We start from the raw sequence: 25162 nt of genomic DNA on the forward strand, positions 1-25162 counted from the left end.
GAATGTTACACTCTTTTTCTAATTGAGTTTATAGACACTGGACAAACCTGATTGAGAAAAAAGTCAAGGCATTTTTAAATTTTTATCCTAATAACGTCAGTGCTCGTGAGGAGGAGTGTGTGCGTGTACTCAGAATCCATCCACTTCTATGCACAGGCTTCTGTTGGCATTGACAAAACATTTCCTGAAATAATCACCAACTCAGAATTGTTTCTGATGAGCCAGCCATGTGATAGATTTCATAGCTATATTTGGTATTTAGTTCTGAGTTAGCTAGAATGCAGATCACTTAATATTTTAGAACAATTTACTGTCCTATAGTTCTACTTTTTTTTCAAATAAGGAGATTTGAGAGATTTAATAATGTACAAATGATCTACCCTTGAACATCAAGGTTGTTAAGGATGCTACAATCAATGCAGTCAAGAATCTGAATACAGTTTACAGTTGAACCTTGAACAGCATGGGTTTGAATGCACAGACTGACTTGTACTTGAATTTTTTCACCTGTTGGTATTTTGGTAAGACAAATGGATCACGAGGTCAGCATCAGCGTGACATGGCATTTTAAGCAGATACTTAGAATACCTGAGCTCACTGTGGTAGTGGCAAGGGAGAAAGGTCCACGTGGAGGTTGACTTATGCAGCACAGATCTGAGTTGTTCCGGGGTTAGTCAAGTGTGGAAGATTCTTAAAAGGCCCATGGAGATGCTCAATCTGCACCAAGGAATGAGTTTGCCATTGTGCTAAAATTAAGTTAATGTTAAACCTTCTAAATAACCTGGCACTTGAGAAGACCTTGTTCTGACTTGCAATCTGTTGATTCTTAGAGATGACAAGAAGGATGGTCTGAAGTTCTACACCGATCCTTCCTATTTCTTTGACCTCTGGAAAGAAAAAATGCTTCAGGACACTGAAGACAAAAGGAAGGAGAAACGGCGACAGAAGGTAAATTGTTTTGATAGGAAGCTGTGCATGGCAGTGTGCACATGGGATATGGGCTCCAAACCTGTCAGTGACCAGTTAAATGGCAGAGAGAGAAGCCTAAAACACAGTCAATGAACTAGTTAAATGGTGGAGAGGTAGACCTAAAACTCAGCTGGTGGACTAGTTAAGTGGTGGAGAAGTTAGACTCAGTGATGAAGATTTTCCAGAGGTTACGTTTCATATGCGAAATCCTGACAATCCTATTTAACACAGTAATGCTATTTTTCAATAAATTTTCTTTCTTAACACATGCTTTGCTTTAACAAAAATAATAATTGAAGAGATAATTTTTGTTTGTAAGCATTTGTGTTATTTTTCTTTCTATGTTTTTGAATTTCCCCCTTCAGGCCCTCACTACCTGCATACCAGATGCCCTGCCTGCCTCCTTCTCAAGTTTAGTTGGTGGGTTGCCTCATAGTTGGACTTGAGAGTGAGTGAGTTAAGACCTCCTCTCTGTAGTTGAGACATTGTGATTTAAGACGTCATCTGTATAACCACCTATATACCTGGCAGTTGAAAAAACCAGGGTGAATTAAGATCTTCTGGCTATAGTTGAGCACTGGGAGAGTTCAGACCTCGTCGCAGTAGTTAAGACTTTGTGATTTAAGACATCATAACTGCAGTTAAGACCTGGGAGATTTAAGACGTCAACTGTATTTAAGACCTGGGTGAGTTAAGAACCTCCTAGCTGTAGTTGAGACCATAGAATTGGGCTGAGAAGCCAGTGAGAGCCGCTGGCTAGGCGATACTATATACTGAAGTGGGGAATCACTTTGGTAGGAGAGTGGTGGGATGAAGAACTGGAAGTTTAAACATCACACAGCATCACGTTCCAGGAACTTTGGGAAGGACAAGCCGAATCTCTGTAGATTGACTTCTGCTTAAAATATCCCCTTTGTAGCATGCAGTTTAAACAGCCCCTGAGAAGAGCTAGTCCTTTAAAGGCTCGTATGCACCAAGGTTTTTCTCTCTGAGCTTGGTGTAAAAGTGATGGCTTCCTTTCTGTGCCACACACTGGAGTGCTATTGTGGTTGTGTTGTTAGGTGCCATGGAGTCAAGTCTGACACCTAGCGACCCTGAGCCCAGCAGAGGAAACATGGTCTGATCCGGGGCCGTCTTCACAGTCGCAGCTGAGGAAACATGGTCTGATCCGGGGCCGTCTTCACAGTCACAGCGGGGCTCAAGCCCATTGCTGCAGCCGCTGTGTCAGTCCCTCTTTTTGAGGATCTTCCCTTTTTCTCTGATCTTCTGCTTTACCAAACATGATGTTATTTCCCAGGGACTGGCCCCTCATAACAACATGGCCAGTCTTACCATCTTACATTTCTGGAACATTCTTGCTGTGCTTCTTCCAAGAGAGATTTGTTTGTTCTTCATTGGGACCCTTAGAATCACCATTTTTCCATTTATCAAAAAGCAACAAGACAACTTTCAGGTTGAACACATCAACAGTTTTACTCCTGGATTGTGGGTTCCCAAGGCTTTGACTTATTTGTATTCTCCTTGTTCTGAACAGATTTAAGAACACTGGGGAGAATATCAGTGTGAAGAAAAGAAAGTTATTAATTAATACCTTGAATGGAAAAGAAAAAACTCTTCAAAGCCCCGTTTGTCTCAGCCCCACCCATACCTTAACAGAAACAAAATAAAAGCATAGCTTTTCCAAGTACTTCCTTTTAAAATGTTCTTGTTTTCAAACTGAAATGGCCCTCTAGGTGTTACTTTTTTTGCAGACATACTTAATTTTTGCCATTGTCCTTGAGGGAAAAACAGCCTGAATGCAACTGTTGTTGTTATATGTTGTCGAGTCATCTGTGACTCATAGCTACTTTATGTACAATAGCTCTGAATACTGTTCTGTCCTGAGCCAAGCTCTTCATCCTGTCAGATCCAGTCCCATTTTTTTTTGTCACTAAGTCAATCCTTCTCATTCTGCATCTTCCCCCTCCTGTGCTGTTCCTCCACCTTTCCAAGCATGATGTCCTTCTCCAAGGACTGGACCCTTTTGGCCATGTGCCCAAAGTTTGTGAGACAGAGCTTCAAAATCCTTGCCTCTGGGGACCAGTCTGGTTTCACCTTCTCCAGAACAGACCTGTTTGTTCTTCTGGCTGTCCTTGGTATGTTCAACACTCTTCTCTAGCAACACAACTCAATGGTGTTGAGTCTTCTTCTTTTGTCCTTAGTCATTGTCTAGCTCTCTGACATGTAGCAAGTAAATGCAAAGACCATGGCCTGTATCCAGTGCACCTTAGTCCCCAGACATACATCATTGCTCTTCAGTACTCTAAAGAGGTCCCTGATAGCAGATTTTCCCAGTGCAGTTTGTCTTTTGATTTCCTGACAACTGGTGCCAAGAGTGTTGACAGTGGAACCAAGCATTTACCTGTAGTTGTCATGTATTTAAGACTGACCATTTCCTCAGCTGTTTTACTATCCCCAGAATTCCCTATTCACTCTCTTAGGCATTTGTTTAAGAATTCTTACTTGAGTGTCTTACGGATGCTGGGTACACAGTGGTACAAAACAGTGGATCCTCAGTGTCCTGGAATAGGCACGTTGTTTTTGTTATGTGCCATCGAGTCGTTTGCAACTCATAGCGACCCTATGTACAACAGCAGGTGAGTGGAGGAAATAGCCTTTCTTTGAGCATGTATATACCCACTGTGCACAAAGACACAATCATGACCCAGATGCAGATTGAATATGAGTGACCACATCAGTAATCATAGTGGTCAGAGAAAAGCAGAGTGCAGCGAGCGAGACTACAAGGGTAGGCAACTTCATGCAAGTGAAGTGGGCAGCAAAGACGACCTATAAGAAGTTATCATTTACATTGCTTTTTAAACTGAGAGACCTTTAGGATGAATGTTGTTGTGTGCCATTGAGTCAGAACCAATTAATAGCTGGCCCTCCAGCAGGTTTTTCAGAGGCAATAAATCACACAGGAGGAAAATGCCCAACTTTGTCCCGCAGAACATCTGGTAGATTCAAACTGTAGGCTTTTGGAATTGCAGTACAGCTTCTTACCACTAGGCCACCAGTACAAGTTAAACTGTGTGTGCATGCTCACACATAGATGTGTGCGTGTACAGGTGTGTGGATGTTTCCATGTGTGTATGTACTGTGCATGCATGTACGTGTGCATGTGTGTATACATGTCATGTATGCATGCAAGTGCACATGGGAAGGGGTGCTGGAGGGATGGAGGGCAGATGAGGGGATGCTTCATGCTAGAAAGGATTATATGCAGTCATTCAGCAGTTGGAAACAGTTGGATAGTCTAAGATTTTAACATAGGCTGGTGTGGTTGGATAGATTTGAGGGCTGAGCATTATAACAAAAGTTGTAGCTTTTCTAATACTTAATTCTTAAATATGTCACATATATCCCTTGAAAGGAAGAGTGAGAACTGTTAACGTAATAGAGATGATCTTTATCAGGCTGCATACTGTTGTCACACTGAAATCACTTCCACCACCCCTTTTGTTCCTTTTGGTTTTCAAAACTATACAGATAATCCATGCTGGTTGTGAAAAGTCCAAGTGACATAGAAGGCTTTTTCCCACCTCCAGGGTACGACTTAGTGTTGACCAGTGCCATCGAGTCTGTTACTACACAGAGTGGCCCCGAGTGACAAGAGCAGAATTGACCAGTATAGTTTTAGGGTTTATAGTCATCTTTACGAGAGTGGATCAACCAGATCTTTTCTCCTAAAAACTGTTAATGTCATTGTTATGTGCTGTGGAATTGGAACCAATTCGTAGCTGACATGGTAACAAAAACAGCTTTCAAATCCAGTGCCATGGAGTTGAGTCCTGCCATTAGGCTTGTGAATCGTAATCACCAGGGCTGTGAATCTTAATGAAGGGAGACTGCCAGTCTTTTTCCTGAGGAGATCCTGATGGATTCAAACGTTTGCCGCTTAGTCTGTTGTGCTGCTAACCCCAAAGCCATGCTGTCTGGCAGTTTAAATCCACCAGTGGCTCTGAAGGTAAAAGATGGGTGACCTCCTCCCAGGGGGTTCTGACCTGTTGACTCTGAGATTGAGCAGGAAAGAAGTGTGTGTGTTCATGAGTACACACAGCTTTTACAAAGGATTTTGATAGAATCCTACATGCCTCTTTGAGTATATCTCTCTGCATGTCTCAGTAAAGATTTCTTTTTTCTTTTAGTTGGGTAGTATTCCCAAGCAGCCTTGTGCATGTTCCATCCATTTACCTAATAATGACTAAGAAGCTCTGGTATCTTAGTAAGGAGTTACGCTGCCAACCCAAAGGCTCCTTGTTCTAATTTACCAGCTGCTCCAGGGGAGAAGGATGGGCAGTCTTTTCTCAGTTTACTGCCTCTGAAAACCTGCTAGAGGGTCAGCTGTGAGTCACTTATGACCTGATGATATGTAATAACAGCAATATTGAACACTGCCATTGCTTCCCAGTACTGGCTATGATGGTACTGCAGCGGGCGTCCTGCAGCGGGCTTCCGTGCTCACGTGCAGACACTTCTCCAGGTTAATCCTACACGAGAATTACCCATCAGAGGAGGGGGACTTTAAGGAGCTCTGGTGGTGGTGTCCATAGTATGCTCTGCTGCTGATTAGGAGGAGAGGGAATTTTATTGCCTCCCTCTCTTAAAACACTGAACCAGTTAATACACTTGATATACCTTCCTTGATACTTATTTTGATGAGCAAAAACAGGCAGTTTACATTACACATCCTTTTCTGCCTTTGTTAAGCATGGGTACATCTGTGGGTCTCAAAGTTACATCTTTTGCTCCTGGTGGTGCAGTGTATTAGGTGTTGAACTGCTAACTGAAAAATCCACGGTTAAGATCCACCCAGCTGCTCTGAGGGAGAAAATCTTAGTTTGCTTCCATGATGTAATATTAACTCCTTGGCGACCCTGTTCAAGGCAGTCCTGCTCTGTCCCACCTTGTCCCTATGAGTTGGAATTAGCTCAGTGGTGGTGGGTTTAGTGGTTTGGTTTGATCTTCTGCCAGTCCCTTCTCAGATCCTCCTGAACACCTCAGAAAACAGTCCACTTCTCTCTTCCTGTCCCTCAAACCTCTGCCTTCTTGTTACCATAGTTGCTCTCCAGCGGAACTTCCTGTTTCTCCCCTATTAAAGGATTGTCCCTAACAGAGAATTTGTGTGACATGTTGTTTGAATCCATCAGGGCTCTGCAGGGGAAGGATGAGCAATCTCCTCCCGTGCAATTAAACCGCCTCTGAAAGTGCTCTGGAGGGCCGGCTGTGGGTCGGTTCCGACATGACATTGCACAACACAGAGTAATCGTTTTCAGGTGATTTTTCATAATGTCAGCCTCTGCTTTTCCATCTTCTTAAAACATTTTTCTGTGGTTTCTATAAAAGAACATTTTTAGCCTTCAAGCCTAACCTGCCTCTCTAGCTTCTCTTGGGCCCTCATTCTTCTTGGGTCCTGACCTGCTTTCACAACTCCTCCTCAGAGTCATACACATTCTTGATTTCCTTGGCACACATCTAACCCAGGCTCCTTTTCAGAATGATGCTGACTCGCCCCAGATCTGGACAGCCTCCCCCAGCTTCCAGAACAACGTTCTGGGCGGGTACCATCACAAACCCACTGCTGTTGCTCCCATTCTGATTCACAGCGACCTTCTATCAGGTTTTGGAGGCTGTATGTAAATCCTCACAGGAGGGACTGCAAATCTTTCTTACATGGTGTTGCTGTTGGATTTGAACCTTTGACCTTTTGCTTAGCATCCCAATGTGCGAGGGCTCTATAGAGCATCTTTTATTAAGACTCTTAACAGCACAAAGGACATTCTGGAACAGGGAAACCTGTCAACAGTGGTTGTGAAGATATTCCATGGATTCATCCCACTGCTTTCATTAATGAGATTCTGAGCACCTTCGTGGTCTGGGCTGCCTCAGTGAGTAGACTGTGACTGCACAAGAACACCCTTTCAAATTCTGAGCTTACAGGATTGGCTCGGGGGACCATTAAGGGCATGCCCAGCAAATTACTGCTCCACGTGCTCCTGTGGCAGCTGTGGTCTGCGCTCTAACTGCACTTGCTTAGGGCAAAGCCACATAGCAGGAGCTGGCCAGAAAGAACTCCACAGATGTCCAAGCCACACCAAGAAGTGCCATGGACTTGGGACTCTGAGCCAGACCTGAACCTTCCACAGCAAGTATTTCCAGTTTTCATGCTGTAACTGACTCATAGCTCACCCTTCTAGTGGGTTTCTGAGGCTGTATATCATTGCCCACCTTTCTCCCACAGAGCATCTAGTGGATTGGAACTCGCAGAGGCACTGCCTTTGGGCTACCAGTGCAGCTCCATGTGCACTTGCTGTGATTCATGTTTACACATTCACTTTTACCAAATCATCATGTTTTTCTCTGTGATTTTGTTTGTTCCTCTTGGGACTGAGAGTGTAAAGAGTATAGCAGGCAGTCTTTCCTTGCAGTTGGTGTCATTGGGCCTAAATGCAGGGCGTAGAGGCTGTGAGCACTGACAGCCAGGGCATGTTCCCATTGCACGCTTGATCGTCACAGACTGTCGAGTGTTGTTAGGTGCTGTCAAGTCAGCCCTGACTTGTAGTGACCCTAGGTGCAACAGAACCCTGCCTGCTCCTCGGCCATCCTCACCATCTATGATGTACTTAAGCCCATTGCTGAAGTCACTGTGTCAGTCCATCTTGTTAAGAGTCTTCATCTACTTTACCCAGCATGATGTCCTTCTCCAGGCACTGGCCCCACCTGATATTATGTCCAAATTTTGCGAGACGGAAGGCTCATCATCCTTGCTTCTGACGAGCACTCTAGTGGCACCTCCTCCTCAGCAGGTTTCTTAGTCTTTTGGCAGTCCATGGGATATTTGTTAGCAGTACAGTTCAAAGATGTCCTGTGTGTAAAACTGTGTGTCAGGGTATATTAATAAGGGCAGAAGAAGTAAAGGCACACATCTCTTAAAGATTATCGGCTATTAAAGGAGAAACATGTATGGGAAAACCTGCAAGACCTCGAAGCTGGGTGAGGTGGACATCTGTCTGTGAAGGGGTACACCTGTGGTTTCTAGTAATGACCATGGAAAAACGAGGGGACATCACCTCATCAAAGGTGGCAAACTTTCAACACCCAGAAAACCACAGCAGTCCCTTTTGACTTACAGCTTTTGCAGGTTTCACTGCCACATGTAGACATTAGCCTCACTGCTAGAACATGCATTTGTCAGTTCTTTGCTATTAAGCTGGAACAGACTCATGGCTGACCCTCCAGTGAGTTATCAGAGACAGGAAATTGCATGGTAAGAGATTGTCTTTCTCCCCTGAAGCAACTTGTGGATTTGAACCACTTTGGGCTTGGGTTGGCAGTGTTCCTCCATACCCACTAGGCCACCAGAGCTCCCTTAAGTATTTAGGGAATACATTTTTACTGGCATGCTCCTGACCACCTAGGGTTGACACAAGAGTGACCTTGTATGGGCAGGTAAGTTTTGATCTTGTTTTTGTTTGTATTAAGCCATTTGCAGGCTTAGCTTAAACATTCTGTACGGTCTTTTAGAAACCAAGAGTGAAATGTTTGCCTCATTCCTTTGAAGATGATTACTTGTTAAAAAGCCATTCAGGAGTGGGAAGTGGCAGGAATGAATTCCCTGTCTGACCTCTATACTTGAAAGAGGTTGATGAAGTAGATTTAACACAAACTTAAAGTCTAGTGAGTGAGACATGGTCACTAAAAATGACAGGCACCAGCTATTTAGTACTAAGAGAATGGTACATTTTATTTGGGCAGGTGGAGTGGTTCAGGCTCACTCAATATTGGGTACGTTGGGTAAGAGAACTGAGAGTTGGGTCACACTTGGGGCCCGGTGATGGGAGTGTCTCTGTATACACATCAGCTCACCCCCAGACATTGTCATGGCATCTAACCTGCTCTTTCCCTTCCCTTCTGTCTCGCATGCTCTCTCTTTTTTCCTGGACATCAGGAGCAAAAGCGTATAGATGGCACAACCCGCGAGGTGAAAAAGGTTAGAAAAGCCAGGAACAGGCGCCAGGAGTGGAATATGATGGCATATGACAAGGAGCTTAGACCCGACAACAGGTTGTCTCAGAGTGTGTGCCACGGCGCGTCTTCCGAGGGATCCCTGTCCCCCGATACTAGGTGTGTGTGCATCTCTGCTCCTTCCCCCCCACGCCCAGGCCGCGTGCTCCTCAGTTCTGTTACACACCGGAAACACAGGCTCGCTCTGGCGTCTCTGTGGCTCCCAGTGTTCCAGAAGGTTCCTCACAAGTTAACTTTGTACATTTGAAATTAGAAGGAATACTTTAAAATGGTTTCATTTTGCATTGACTGACTTTGTGTGATTTCTAATCTGACTTGGATGCATTGCTTGGCTAATGTAGTCAAGTGTAAATTTGAGCCAGTGAATTACTTCTGTGTTTTACTAATAATATAGTCCTTTCCTTATATCTTATGCTTGAAAGGTTGAATTTTCCTTGCCACTCAGTATTAAAGCATGATAATGTGGTTGGGTGATAATGTGATGAAAAAATAACTGATTTGTTCTTTTTGATTGTAACTCTTTTTAAAAAGCATGAACAAAAGATACTTATTTAGAGAATGAATGCTGTGTATAGTAACTTAAAGAGAATAATTATGTAGAGGTTTACTAAAAATGTGGGGGTTTTTTTAGCAATTGAGTAAGATGATTTCTTGCAGGTGTGAATGATGTAACCTCTCAATCTGTATTGTCACAGAAGGTTTTTGTTGGACAACAGGAACTGAGTCATCGATTTTCAAGTTTTTATTTTGTTTCTTATTTCTTTTAGAAAGCTGTAGCCTTCCATTTATATATATTTTCAGTTTTCATCAGCACATAAAACCTCAAATAGAGACTTTTTACAATATGTGATGTTTGAAAAACAGCAAGAGCTTGCATTGGAGTTATGCTGGCATGCCTCATTTTATTGCATTTTGTTATATTGTGCTTCAAAGATAATGGGGCTTTTATGGGCTTGTGGCCACCCTGAGTCCTGCAAGTCTGTCAGTAACATTTTTCCAAAAGCATGCGCTCACTTTGTATTTCTGTGCTACGTTTTGGTAATTCTTAAAATATTTCACTTGTCATAATGCTTTTGAAAATATAAGAGATTATCTCAAAAACTCATTGCTGGCATAACGGACTCCCAACTGACACTCCAGTTTTTCTGGAGGCTATAAATCACATGGGAGGAAATAACCCATGTTTCCCCTGAAGTGCTACTGGTGGATTTGAACCACCATTGAAGTGTTGCTAGTGGATTCGATCCACCATTGAAGCACTGTCTTTGTTTTGGCAGTGTAATTTCCTGGGTCCTTAGTACCAGAGCTCCCTTCATAGACTGTGTTGTTGTTAGGTGCTGTCAAGTCGAAGACGACTCACAGGGATCCTGTGGAGAACAGATCCGAACCCTTCCCTAGCCTGTGCCATCCTCATATCCTATATACTGGCGTCTGTTGAGTCCTCTGTGTCATTCCATTTTATTGAAGGTCCTTTCCAAGCATGATGTCTTTTTCCAAGGACTGGCCTCTCCTAATAACATATGCCCAAAGTATGTGAGAAGGTTTTTCACCATCCTTGCCTCCAAGGGACACTCTGGCTTCACTGTCTTCAAGACCAATTTGTTTGTTCTTTTGGCCATCCGTAGGATATTCAGTGCTCTTCTCCAACACAACTCAAAGGCATCAAAGCTTCTGTCATGCTTATTCATTGCCCAGCTTTCTTTCAGATGCATAGCAAGTAATTATGTTTACATTAAACTATGTTATTGTGTATCATCAAGTCAGAACTGACCCATAGCTGACTCCCCTGTGGATTTTCAGAGACAATTGCATGGGAGGAGATTGCCCATCTTTCTTCCAAGGAGCGGAACCATGTGCCTTTGGGATTGCAGTGCAGTTTCTTGACACTGGGCCACCAGTGCTCCCTACTTTAAACTATAGTGTTACATATTCTGTGCACTGGGAAACAAAACAAAATTATGTGACTCTCTTTAATGCAGTTGTTGTTGTGTACTGTCAAGTTGGAACCCACCTGTAGGTTCTGGTTGTCAGAGGTAGTATATTGCCTGGGAGGAAATTGCCTGTCTGCCTCCCTCAGAGCAACTGGGGGATTTGAACCAGGTGACTTTGAAATTACAGGACAGCTTCTTACCATTAAGTTAGTAGTAGTCTCTTTCTTAATGTGCTCTGGAACCAAACCGCATTATGCACCAAGTCTCCCTATATCTGTACCTTTTTAAACCTTTGTAACGTCAGCATTTAGCACAAACTCTGACATAGAGAGAGTGCAAATTCTGACACACCGGGATCCTCCGTGACTAGTCCGTAGGGAATTGTGCTAACCTGAAGGCTGAAGGCCACCTCTCTGGTGGTTCTTATCCACTAGCTGCTCTGTACAGCTGTGAGCGCCAGCCTGATGCCAATGAACTTAGTGGCTGGTTGTTTTGGGGTTTTGTTTTTGTTTTTTTAAATTATATTTGGAAATTACAGGGAAGAATATCAACCCTAATCCTGCCTGAAAGGGAAGTTGAGTTTGCATTTTAGCGCAGAACTGGCTCAGAGTTGGAACTCACAGGACCTTGCTTTTCTAGGACTTGCATGCTATTCATGTTGGACAGGGCACAATCTTAATTAACCAAGTCTCTATTGCTCCCTTTAGTGGAAAATACTAGAATTCTTTTTCTGACAGGCTTACCTTATACAGGTTCCAGCTTTTGAAGTTAAAGTAAATTTTTTGAGCCTTCTTTGTACATAGATGTGTATGTTTTGTTTTTTTATGAAATCAGAATCACACTTTGTTCTATCTTGTGACTTTGTTTCTTGTATCTCACATCTGAAGTATCACTCAGAAATACAGTTTTGAATGGTTGCCTCCTCTCATCTCCATATACTTAAAGGTAACTCTTAGGGAAATTGAAATGCCCAGTTTTATAGCTTTGCTTCTGTTTTACCACCATCCATGTAAATTAACCCTAACGTTCTGCTCTCTTGTCAGGAACGGGTGGTGAATTTAAAATGAGAATTGAGGCCATGCTCGTCCCGGCGCTCCCCCCCCCCCCACACACACACACACAGACACCCTGTTTTCACACTCTTTCACTCATTCTCTCCCTCTCTCTCACTCTCTCTTTCACTCACATATACTCTCTCACACACAATATTGGGAAACAGGGAGTGCTGTTAAGCGAAGATTGTAATATCTCAAAACTAAATATATATGGATTTTTTTACTTCAAAACTTCCAAACCCAATTTGCTTTGTAAATATAAACCTTAAACACAATAAAATGTTTTTCAAAATATAGTAAGCAAGGGGCAGTGGCTGCCCATTAATGTGCAGAAGAAAAAGCCCGAGATTCTTGCACTGTCAATCAGGTATGACCTGTCTTTGTAGATCTACTTACCTTCATCCAAGCCACATGGTGCTGCTCTCAGCTCGCGCTGCCTTTCTACCCAGAACTCCCTGCACCTGGGATTTATTTGACTCCCCCAGGGTTTATTTGCTGCTTCCAGAATTTATTTGATTCTCTGGTTCACGCGCAGCTTTCCACTGCTCCTTCCAGTCTCATCCCACCCACACCAATCTCTTGTCCAGCACAGGGTGATTGTAGCGTACTCCTTCGGGACCCACCCACTGACCTCCATGCTGAGTAACTCCATGCTGATTGCTGCTCCTCTGTGGCACTTCCTGCCTCTGCCTGCCCCTGCCCTCATTCCCTTCATAGTCGTCCACTCCTTGGCTGGCCTCTATCTCTCACAACCCTGCACCCTTGTCCTTTGAGAGCCACCCCTTGTGACAATTCTACCTCTAGAAACTACACTGTTTTACTGCTTTTACTAATTTTTCTTTTTTAAAAAAGCTCATTCCTTTTTTCATGTTTCTTTTCCATATAATTATTCCCTTTTCCTTTGTTCCTTTGCCCTGTATCACTAAGTCGTTTTGTAGGGGTGACATTCTCTATTGAGCCATGCTGTTTATAATTTCCAGCTTCTCATTTCATCGGAGACTTCCCATATTTTGCTCTGTAAACAGGAAACTAAAAAGTTGTGTAGGTGGTCAGTCGTGAGGTGAGGCTAAGTGCTGTCAGCTCAGCTCCCGCGGGTAGTGACCCCTGTGTTCAGCAGACCACGGAGCTTGCCTGCCCCGGCACCACCCTCACAGTCTTGGCTCTGCTCTGATGCCAGTCCGAGGGGGTGTTCTTCTGGGCCTGTCTAAGCCAGTGGGCACTGCTGTCACACCATGTCCACTAGCCAGGGATTGCAGCAGAGATGGCCAGTCCTGCTTCCTGTTCTGTCACAGTCCGGGAGTGACTCTGCTGGCGTGTGAATTACTGGTGGCACAGCTTCCAGCATCGCAGTCACAAGCCACTGAGCATGGTACACTGAAGAGACTAGTGACACACAGTGGCATCAGGTTTTGAGTATTGACAATTTTTTCACGTGCCTTAACTGCAAGCACACGAGCCCTGGTGGTCCAACAGCTAAGCAGTTGGCTGTGACCAGGATGTAGCACTTTGAACCCAGCAGCAGCTATGTGGGGGAAAGACTGGGCGGTCTGCTCCTATAAAAGTCACAGCCAGGGAGACCCTGGGGGAGTTCTGCTCTGCCACTTGTGGTCACTGCAAATCAGACAGCCCCATAGCACCCAACAACCACCCCTCAGTGAAGGTGAAGTTCTTTCCAGATGAAAACGATTTGTAACTCTTTTGCTAATAGTATGTAGCTTGAAAGCTGTGATCACATGCACTCATTGTCTAGTGCTGATACTTAGGGAATTAGGGAAGGAAATAGTAATGCAGGCTCTTCTGGTGACGAAGCCTCCTGGTGCCCGAGTTTCATCCCCAGAAATCCAGCCCATGCCTTCTCGGTTCCCCAGCGTGTTTCTGCCTGTTTCCACCAGAGAGAGAAGCACAAGCTGAATCCCAACAGGAGCCAGCAGATCCATGTGAGAAAAGTGAGGACAAGAAGGGAAGAGTGGGAGAGGAGGAAGATGGGCATTGAATTCATGAGCGACGCCCGGACGCTAGAGCCAGCAGCCGGAGAGGATAGACTGGCCAGAGGGTTTGTCCTTTCGCTTCCTGGGGAACCCCCGATCTCAGGCTGTGCTCCTGCTTCAGTCATCACAAGAGGACATGGGTCCCCTTTCCTCACACCTGTGCCCTGTAACCTGGCACCAGGCCCACTGCTTGCTGTGATGTTACTAATGCCTCAGGGGTCTCCCCTGCACCTGGGCTCCAGAACCTTGAATAACGCGCTTAGCTAATGCACAGTCTTCACTCCTTCCAGATTCCAGTACCCAGCCGAGTGTACAAGGAAAGCGGGAAGAACTTCGCCTCCAACTGCCCGGGGCTTCTCTCTCTCTAGGTTAATGCCTTCCTCCTGTTGAGAAGCGTGCACCTTGCTGTGTTGCATTCCTGGTTTCCTTTTCTATCCCCACTGTTAACACTTACCTCACTCATGTGCCATTTCTGTCAGTTTCCTCACTGCTGAAGTCTCAGGTCTCTCTGTCGCGGCTTCTGTGTTTAAATTAATCAGAATTTGCCTTATTATTTGGGATCATGGAGAGAACGTCTGTGGGAATGTGGTGCAAGCAGTGCCCCGTGCACTCCCTTGCCAGCCTGACTTCTTCATTCTAAAGCTCTGAATCCGAATCCATGTAACACTGGGCTGATGCTAAATTCAGAATGACCGCATTGCTCTGGGGCTCTCATGGGGCTTTACGTAGTTGATAATACAGTGATATAAATATGTGTTCTGTGCCTTTGATACTCAAATGAATGTACAGTACTAGGGGCGTTGGATTTGTTTTATTTTAAGCTTGCTTTGTGTTTCTCCCTCTCTGTCATTTTGCTTTTGTTTTAGGTCCCATGCCTCGGATGTCACGGATTACTCGTACCCGGCCACCCCAAACCACTCGCTGCACCCGCAGCCTGGGACACCCTCTTATGTGGCCGGCGATGGGCCACCTCATGGAGCAGGCGGTCAGGCAACTGAGCATGAGTTCAGACCTCCCTCCGGCTCAGCCAGGCACATGACCCTCAATAGACCGCAGCAGCCACCCCCACCGCCACCCCCACAGGCTGCAGATGGCTCTCAGGCCTCGATCCCCGGGGCCCCTGCGGACTATGGGTGAGTCCATGCAATGGGAACCCCAACTGCACCCACTGTGTGTGGCTTTGGTGTGGCTTTGAGTTCCCACATACTCCAAATGGTTCTGCAGCTCAGCCGCTAGCTGAAAGGTTGGAGGTTCAAGGCCACCCAAACGCATCTTTAAAGAAAGGCCTGGCAAGCCACATCCCACAAGTTAGCTATTAGAAGCACTGTGGGCCACATCAGTGTACTGGAGGCAGTTGTTGTGTTTTCCCCCTAAAGAGGGGGGTGTGTGTGAGAATGTTCACAATCATTTGACGCTTTGGAAGTCAGAATGCAGCCTAGAATTCGCAGCTAGAGATACAAGTATTTATAACAAAGTCCACGCTGAGCCAAGTAGATGCTGCACACTTCTGCCGCCTCTCTTTTTAAAGATAACACTCAGGTTTGCAGCTATACTCTTTTTTCTAATTCAAACCCATGCCTTTGAGTGGATTCTAACTCATAGCGACACTCCATTGGGTTTCTGAGGCTGTAAATAGCAATTGAGAAGGGCTGCCCATCTTCCTCCCAAAGAGCAGCTAATAGATTTGAACCACTGGAGTTGATGCTGCCTTTGGGTAAGCAACACAGCTCACTAACAGCTGTGCCACTGAAGCACTCTGTATTCCTTTTTACACATTCTATTTCTATAGTTATTTGCACATATTTAGTGCATCGTTGAGGCATCAATAAGGAGGAAGTGCCTACCTTGTGAGCTGTCCCAAGCCTTCAAGTTTCTCACAAGCCCTGGGCCCCTACGGAGACTTTTTACCACTCGTGAGAAGACTAGAACTGGACACCCTGTCCATCACTTTTTGTCCTCGATTTTAACAGCATTCCTTGACCTTTGGGGTCCTAGCTGTCATTGTTTCACAAGGTCACACAGGCAGTATCCAGACACCTGATGGAGCCCCTCACTTTCAAGTGCTGATTTATCAATTTTGAGCCTGCGTCCTTAGTCTGACAGGCTACCTTTAGCTCTGAGTCCAGGCTCACCCTGCTCTTAGTAGAGGGCCCTTCAGTGCCCAAGCACATTGGAATATTTACTTGTATCATGTCCTCCACGTAGAGCCACTTTGGGGTGGGGCACATGTCAGCACCAGTGAGTGACTGTCCTGAGGTTCTGGGTTCCTGGGTCCACGCCAGGTGCCTTGGGAGACCCTTGCTGACATAAAACCGAGAAGCACTCTTCTCTGTAGAAAGGAACTCTGTGATGTAGTGCTGACTAGAAGGTTGGCAGGTCAAATCCACTCAGTGGGAGAAGGATGGGCAGCCTCCTCCCAGAGGGAACACGAGTCAGAACAAATGGGAGGGCAGTGTGTTTGGGATTCCCATTAGGCATGTCAGAACCTCCGAAGATGTGCCCCTCCCGTCGTTTTTTGATGATACTCAGAGTTTGTCTGTCTTTCTGTCTTATTAGGATGCTGCCAACACAGATCATTGAGTATTACAACCCATCGGGACCCCCACCGCCGCCCCCACCCCCCATGATCCCATCTGCACAGACTGCCTTCGTTAGCCCTCTGCAGGTGCCCACGCAGGCCTTTCCCATGGCCCCACCACACCCACCGCCTGGTGGGCTCGTCGTCACTGCCCCACCCCCACCGGGGCCCCCACCACCCCCGCCCGGGCCCCCAGGAGCCGGCTCCTCGCTCTCTTCCTCCCCCATGCACGCCGCCCCAGTGGCCGAGGCCAAGCGGCAAGACCCCTCGCAGCCCCCCATCAGCGACGCGCGGAGCGATCTCCTGGCTGCTATTCGAATGGGTAAGTGCCCTGGCCCCCTGCGCTGTCTTAAGTCCAGGGATGTGGACAGACCAGGTCTCCAGGACTGCCCTATGAAGGTGGTCTTTTAGAACAGGGGAAGCACAATGCTCTGTTTCTTTCTTGTCAGTATACGTTGCATATAGTAAAAGAATTGGGAGTTCAGAAAACTTCACAGGTCTAGAAACTGGATCGCAGAAGTGATCAACAACCACATTTTAGCGCAAATAATACACACATTATCCGTTTTGTGCAAGTCGTGGGAAGGCCATAGTGGCTGTTTTCTGTGCACCCTTCATCGTTTTGGACCTTTCTGCTTTCGATCATGCTAAACCAGTAGTTACTTAATTTTTTTTATTTTTTATTTTGTATTGGTTTGCTTACAGAGCTCGTATCAGTAGTTTCTGGATGTTTAGCAGCAGATCCTTGTGGACAGATGAAATTCAGGTACCATATGTTTGTCACAGGACGTTCCATTGGACAGTGTCTGGGGTCCAGTCATTGAAGAGCATGTGCCACTGTCCAGTGGAATGTCCTCTTAGAAAAGACACATCCTGTGTCTGTGCAGTCCCATGTGGAAGGTCTGGGCTGCCCACAGAAGGGCCGTAGTCTAAACCCACCAGACCCTCCTCTGGATAAAGATGAGACTTTGTCCCTTAAAGATTCACAGCCTTGCCACCCCTCTGTCCTGAAGAGCCGCCATGAATTGGAATTGTCCCAATAGCAGTAGGTTTGCTGGTGCCGTAGTGGTTAAGTAAGCTCAGCCACCAACCGTAAGATTGATGCTTCAAGCCCCGTCTGCTCCTGGGAGACATATCTAGCAGTCTGCTCCTGTTAGCGTTCATAGCCTTGGGAACTCCGTGGAGCATCTGTTCCTCACCCTACTGTCTCTGTGAGTTGGGATCAACTCAGTGGCAATGGGTTTCCATTTAGAATTTTAAATTTGAATGGCCAGTGTGGCGCTTAAAACCTATTCATTGCCATTGTGCTGAATCACCTCAGAGCTGACTGTGTGTGAAGTTTTCAGAGGTGGTAAATCACATGGGTAGAGATTGCCCATCTTTCTCCTGAGGAGCCAGTGGTGGATTGAACAGCTAGAGGTGTGACCTCAGGATTAGTTCCCTGCGCACTGTGCCTCCAGAGCGCCCCATGCTGCGGTTACTGTGCTCCAACCACAGCTCCGGGGCTTTCCTACATGACGTTTCTGTGCACCAACCTTACAGGGAACTTGTCAGTATTTTGTTACCAAATACTTGGTTATCTACTTGGTCACTTGAATACTTTTGTTTTCAAAAGAAAGACTTTGAGTTCATGTATTATTTTCTTCATGAAATTTCTAATTTCTTTCCAGCTTCCGCTTACCTTGAGTTTCTAAAAATTCCCATCCTCAACTTCAATACTAGGGAAAAAAGAGAGATAGCCTTGCTGACTCGGGTGGGCTTGCGGGACTGGCTCTCAGCTGCATCTCGTGTCTTTAGGAATCCAGCTGAAAAAGGTGCAGGAACAGCGAGAGCAGGAGGCGAAGCGGGAGCCCGTGGGGGACGACGTGGCCACCATCCTGTCCAGGCGCATTGCTGTGGAGTACAGCGACTCGGATGACGACTCGGAGTTCGACGACAATGACTGGTCTGATTGAGGCCGCGTCCAGAGCAGCCACCAGCTGAGCGCCCGGCTGCCCTCTGCAGACCCAGTGCTGTTGGTGCATTGTTAATGTTGCCTGGTCCCAGCACTCAAATAGTGGTATTATAATCCCGTAGCTTAGCAACTTTTTGTATTAATAATGTGATGTTGCTTCTGCACCTCCAAAAATTCTGGGTTTCTTTCAGTATTTACTGTGCAATACTTAAGTGCCACTGACTTAGCAAATCGTGCTGCACCCGGGATGCTGGCTGTGGTCCCCGTGTCGTCAGGGGCATGGCGTTGTGCTTTCTTCTTGGCCATGACAGTGTTTCATGCGGTCTGGGCCCTTTCTCCATGGGCCTTCAGTCCCGCAGGCTTGCTCTGTGTTCATGCAGCTGCCCAGTCTATAGGTCTTTCCAAGATTCACTCCCATGAGTCAGTGATGTCTTCCGATCAGTACGTGATAGCATTTTGCTTTCTTTATGGTGTGTGTTTTGTTTTTTCTGATATGTTTCAAACAAAGTTGGTTCTAGAATGAAAGTGCTAGCGAGCGAGGAGAATGGAGTAATTTTGCTTTCCGACTCGGTAGTGGCTGAGTGAGCATGGATGGTCCGCAGCTGCTTTCTCTTCCTGTGCACGCTTTAGTGAAATCAGAAGGGGCCCAGGCAGCCAGAGTCATGCTCGCTCCTTCACCCTTGAGTCCCTGAAGTGAACACAGGGGATCAATATTGCAGGCGCCTTTGCAGCTCAGGAGATAGGACAGACAAGTGCAGGGTCCTTTTCCTTCTGAGCTTTAGGGGTGGTTCCCCAAGTGGTGACCACCATTAGCACTAGAATGGCACCCTGGGTCACACAGACTTGCTGCATTGGTTTTCTGGAAGCGGTGCAGGGAGTCCGTGTGCACTTCTGCAGAGTATATTTCAGATGGCTCCTCCCATCTGGGTGATTTGCAAAGCCAGCCAGCTGCTCCACTGGGGAAAGACCTGGCGACCCGCTCCCTGAAAGATGACCGTCTGGGAAGCCCTGTGGGGCAGTTCTGCTCTGTCACACGGGGTCGCTGGGAGTTGGAATCGACTACGGGCATCTAGTGACAGGGTTAGGGTAGGCAACTCACTAACCCCAATCTGGGGTGAGGCACATGCTTAGGGCTTTTGCTCTGTCCTAGAAGCACATGGTTCTATTTTCACATGTCATCTCGGGCACATTAACTCTCCCAGAGTACCTCACAGCTTCACCTTAGACCCTTAGCTGTAGCAATGCCACTCCCCACCACCTTGTCCCTTCCTCGCCACCCCCAATGTGGTCACGCTAGAGACCGGTGGGGCTTATTTTCCTAAGACAAACCCTCGGGAAACCCAAGAATGAGAGCGTCTATTTTGTACTTCTGGATAAAAGATAATTGCTTGTTTAGAATTAATAAATGCCCCAGGCTCTGATCATAGGTATGACTTCACACACACACTGAGGTCAGGAAGTCATGGCTCCCTAATGGCTTATCACACAGGTCACAACCATTAGTGACTGTCACTTAATACACAGAGCAGAGAATCTTCCATTAGAAATGGGTTCTTTGAGTTGATGGCAGGGATGTAAACAGGATTTACGTTTATTCACAGTTGCCTGGCCACCTGGTCATCATCCACATGTCTTGAGGGGACTCTTGCTAGGCTACTAGGCATTCATTTCATTGAGCCTGGCCGTGGGGTTCAGCCTCACAGACTTTGGGACCGAATTGCAAAGTTTTCCTCAGACCTGTTGATCTGAGTGAGCATTTTTAGCATCCTAGGGTTTTTGAGAGTACACTTCCTTTAAAATAATGGAGGAAGGATGAAATCTGGTAGAAGTGATTTTTGGAGGTTTTTATTTGTTTATTTTCAGTAAATTAGATTTCTTCTAATATTGAAACACAGATCTTTTCTAAATCCTGGCTATTCCTGTAAACCTTAAAAATGCAGATTTTGTCTTTTCTCTTTTTGCTTTCATTTTTAGGAAGTATTTGCATGGAGAAAACATTAAAAAAAGATATATCGTGTATCTAGAAATTTTGCTATTTTTAAAAAAAAAATACAATTAAGAATAGCCAGGTTGTTTTAAGTTGTCCCCAGTTTAATTGACCCCGTTTCAGTAGTGAGGAGCCCTTTTGGCACAGTGCTTACAGTGCTTAGGGTGGCAGTTCAGACTCACTGGTGGCTCCATGGGAGAAAGACGTGACGCTTACTCCCCTTGAAGGTTACGGTTTTGGAAGCCCTCTGTGGTCAGGTCTTCTCTGGTCTGCAGTGTTGCTCCAAGTTGGAATTGATTGGCAGCACACAACAGCAACATATTTAATATCTCTTGTGAGCCATTTTTGAAACTTCATCTAGGCAAAGGGAATTCCATACTGTGCACTTGGTATGCAGATGTGGCGTGGCTGTGTAAGGCAAATGATTTTGCATTGTTTTTCCCCGAACCCCTAAGACTTGGAATACTTAATTTTTTTTCCTTTAGTAAGAGTGCTAGAAAATTAACATTTTTTTAAAATTTCTGTAACATTGTATAGAGTATCAGATTTTTCCCCCTCATTATAGAACATCAGCTCTTTTATGAGCACCAGGTGGCTAGTTTGTGGAAGTTTTGTAGTAATATGCAACTGAGATACCAAGATAGACTTTAACCCACTGGAGACTAGTGGGACTGTATCAGCCGGAGTAGCAAATCCATGTTGTTTTCTCAATCAGAGTTCTCTGTTATCTTGCAGTATTACCATTGCTGTTGTAAATGGAACTTAAAGTGGTATTAACAACTCAAACTCAGCTCCTGTTAAAACAATTTTTATCTGTTTGTATATCTTACTATAGATTATGTACAAGTAACATCTAAATAAAATTCCACTTTCAACCCTAAAAGTTTCTATGTGTTGGACTTGGTTTTTTTTAAGGAGTACTGTGCCATCATTGCGACTCATAGTGACCCTATGTAAAAAGCCCTGAAACCTTCTCTATCCTGTGCCAACCTTATTGTCTGACACACCTACCCCCACTACCCCAGTCACTGAGTTAATCTATCTCATCAAGGGTCTTCCTCTCCTGTGCTGTCCCTCTATCCTTCCAAGTGTGATGTACCCCTCCAGGGACTGGTCCTTCCTTGCAGCATGACCAAAGTATGTCAGACGAAGCCTCAGAATTCTTGCCTCCAAGGAGCAGTCTGGTTTCACCCTCTCCAGGACAAACCTGTTTGGTCTCTTAGCAGTCCATTCAGTACTCTTCTCCAGAACCACATCTCAACGACATCAATTCTCTTTTTATCATCCCTAGTCATTCTCCAGCTTTCTGACACATAGCAAGTAATTGTGAAGACTATGGCCTGGATCCGGTGCACATTAGCTTCTAGACTGGCATCATTGCTCTTCAATACTATGGAGAGGTCTCTGACAGCAGACTTTCCCAGTGCAATACATCATTTGATTTCCTGGCTGCTGGTACCAAGAGTGTTGATTATGGAGCCAAGCAAACGAAAGTTGTTAACAATCTCAATCTCTTCATCATTTATCACGATGCTGCCAATTGGTGGGGTGAATCACATTCATTGATTTTCTTTCTTTTTTTTTTACTTCAAGCCTCACATAAACATGAAGCATTATTATTTTTATATGTTGTTGCTCCATGTGATTTTGTGTATTTGTAAGAATTTTTCAAGTGTGCTCATGACATGTTAGTTTTTATTTTTTCAATCATTCTTGTCACATCTTTGAACCGTGGCTAAGAGAGTGACATGAGTTCCGTTATTTTTAAAAAGAGGGGGGTTTTTTATTTATAATTTAGCATTTATTATGGATCAGATATAAAAATTGAAGTATGAGTGGTTTAAAACAAAACTGACAAAAGTAAATTTTTCATAGTACAAAGTCAACAGAATTGTCATCTTAGTTGAAACAACTAGATTTACTGACTCATTTTCACTGTTGAAGAATACATGAAATACTTTTTTTGTAGAAAATGATGTCACATATAGTAAAAATATTAGTACCTTCAATCCATTTAAAATTAAAAAGAGTTTTAAGGTATCAGTTATTCTTTAAATATTTGATAGAATTTTCCAATGAAAACTTTAATTTTTTTTAATTTTAAATTGCATACAAAATTCATATACACTGTTTCATTCATATACATTGTGTTTCACACTTTCCTTTATTCACAATGTGTTTCATACAGTCATTCCCATACATTGTGTCTTATAAAATTAACCACCATTGATCTATGCCTACTATCACCCCATCTTTTCAGGTACCCAGGTCCAACCAGCCTCATAGGGTGGTAAAGGCCCAGAGTGTCAGGGATTCCTCCACGCTATCAGACCAGAAAGGCATTATTGTAATTTTAAGTTTTATTCCACATTTATTTCCCACTTTGCTCAGTACTGTCCTGTTCAGAGCAGGCATTCGTAGTAGCTGGAAACCATTAGATGATTTTTTAAAGTGCATAACGTATTAGCCTTTTGGCCAGAAGGTCAACAGTTTGAATCTACAAGCAGCTCTTTGGAGAAAAGATGGACCATGTCCACAGTGGTGGGTACTCATGGGCAGTGTCCTTTAATTTGGATGCCAGTCTGTAATTTTGCTAAAACATGTTCTGGTTCCCTTTTTAAGAATATTTTGAGTAATAGTTTTAGTTGTTGGGTTAGTAAAAATATATGACTAAACCTGTTTAAACTCGGAAACTCAAACCTATTTCTGTCCAGTCGGAACCAACTCATAGCTGACCCTCCATTGGTCTAAGGCTGTAATTGCATGGGAGCAGATGGCCCTTCTCTCTCCCAAATAGTCACTGGAGGGTTTGAACTGCCAGAGGCCCGCCTTTGTAGTAGTGATTTAACACCCTGTAGACTATATCACCAGAATGCTCTAAACCCGTGTAAATATCCCCTCCCCCCCCCCATTTTATGACAAGGGATAATCTAAGAATTGTGTCCCGTTCATCTGAAGTATCAATTTTATTGACATGAATTTGTTGTATGAATTGGTTCCAACTAGTCGGCACACACCACCACCATCACCAATTCCTTTATAGACAGGTCCAGTGGCCTCTGTAAGAGAGTGACACTGCTCACCCAAAGGTGGTGCATCTTTGGTGGTTCAAATCCACCACCGGCTACAGGGGAGAAAGGCCATCTCCTCCCATGTGATTTACAGCCTCTGAAAACTCACTGGAGGTTCAGCTTAAAGGTGGTATGAGATGATGAGATTCCCTTAGAGCTTTACGACTCCTGTGTAGTACAGGGAGCTCTTAGGGCCTAGTGATAAGCAGCTGCACTGCAATCCCAAAGGTATGCAGTCCAAATTTGCTAGCTGCTCTGTGGGAGATGGATGGGCACACTGCTCCTGTGCAAGTTGCTACCCCTGAAAACCCCCTGGTGGGTCAGCTATGAGTCAGTTCCGACTTGGAGGCACATAGCAACATGCAGTACACGTGGTTTTTAGTGCCGTTAACTTAACATGATTAAAGTAAATTGATAGATAATTTACTACAAAGAAAAAGTACTATATGCCATTTGAGGATAACTTTGAAACAGGCCAGTGGTCCTTACTCTGAAGAGACATTTTAAATATATTTAGTATTCTAGTTGGTTCTGCAGATGTCCTGGCCTAAAATCAATCTGAAAAGGCATCAAGCAGTTTGAGACCACATAGCTCCCAAAGCCACATAAGAAGGCAAATGCAGTTTAGCATTCACATTTAAAAAATGAGTGTAACAGGGGCTTGAAATGTACCATCTACACTTTTGAGATCAAGACTTTGAGATTCCGATAATTACGTTAGGGTATCTGCTTCTAGCTCCTTTGAGTTATTTTTACTGTTTGATGATCTGGACTTATATTTGATTTTCACACTAAGGGGCTCTGGTGGCCTGGTCCTCAGCAAGTTGTCCTGTTAACCCAAAGGCTGAGTATCTGCAGTGGTTTGAATCCACCAGCAGCTAGTTCCCTGGGTGAAAGACAGACAGTCACTTCTGTTTATGAATGAGGGCTAGTGGTGAGTCAGGGCAGACTCCAAGCCAGTGAGAATTTTTAGTCCAACACCATGTGCACCCATGCTTTGGCCAACAGCTAAGGGTCTTGCCTGGTCTCCTGCACCAGAGCGAGAGCGCCCTCTGTCATCAGCCCAGCCCCTGCGGACACTCACCTATGATGTTAGCTCTAGCAGCCGCATGCCCCTTCTGTCCCGTTTTTCGGTGGCACACCACATCACTACTGGTCCCCTTCCCGACAATGTCCCTGGCTGCTGGATGTCCCACTCTGTCCCCTCACCAAAGGGCAGAGAGCCATCTCATAGCCTCAGGGTCCCTTCTTCCCAGGGATTTGTTCCAGCCCAAGTGGACCTGCCACCCCGGGCTGCGGTGTGAGCGTCAGGAACCAATGCAGGAGCCTGTGAGAAACCATCCAGCTGTGGCTGTTGTTGTTGTTGTTGTTATGTGTCCTCGAGTCGTTTGCGACCCTATGCACAACAGCCCTAAACCCTGCTCTATCCTGCGCCAACCGCACCGCCTCTGACACACCCATGCCGATTCCCCCAGTCACCGAATCAATCCATCTCATAGAGGGTCTTCCCCTCCTGCACTGTCCCTCCACCTTCCCAAGCATGATGTCCCTCTCCAAGGACC

General features: G+C 45.1%; 1 protein-coding gene across 1 annotated transcript in view; it reads left to right on the plus strand.

The window, feature by feature from the left end:
* Nucleotides 1-18543, plus strand: part of WASF3 (WAS protein family, member 3) — a 50895-nt gene extending 32352 nt beyond the window's left edge. Inside the window, exons 4-8 of the mRNA XM_006894121.1 lie at nucleotides 831-948; nucleotides 8960-9135; nucleotides 14877-15143; nucleotides 16567-16910; nucleotides 18386-18543. Of these exons, the coding sequence (XP_006894183.1) occupies nucleotides 831-948; nucleotides 8960-9135; nucleotides 14877-15143; nucleotides 16567-16910; nucleotides 18386-18543 (1063 nt within the window). The remainder of the gene's footprint in view (nucleotides 1-830; nucleotides 949-8959; nucleotides 9136-14876; nucleotides 15144-16566; nucleotides 16911-18385) is intronic.
* Nucleotides 18544-25162: the final 6619 nt, after the last annotated feature.

Source organism: Elephantulus edwardii, unplaced genomic scaffold (assembly GCF_000299155.1).
Source record: "Elephantulus edwardii isolate Elephantulus edwardi_28Jun2011 unplaced genomic scaffold, EleEdw1.0 scaffold00135, whole genome shotgun sequence".
NCBI classification, from domain to species: domain Eukaryota; kingdom Metazoa; phylum Chordata; class Mammalia; order Macroscelidea; family Macroscelididae; genus Elephantulus; species Elephantulus edwardii.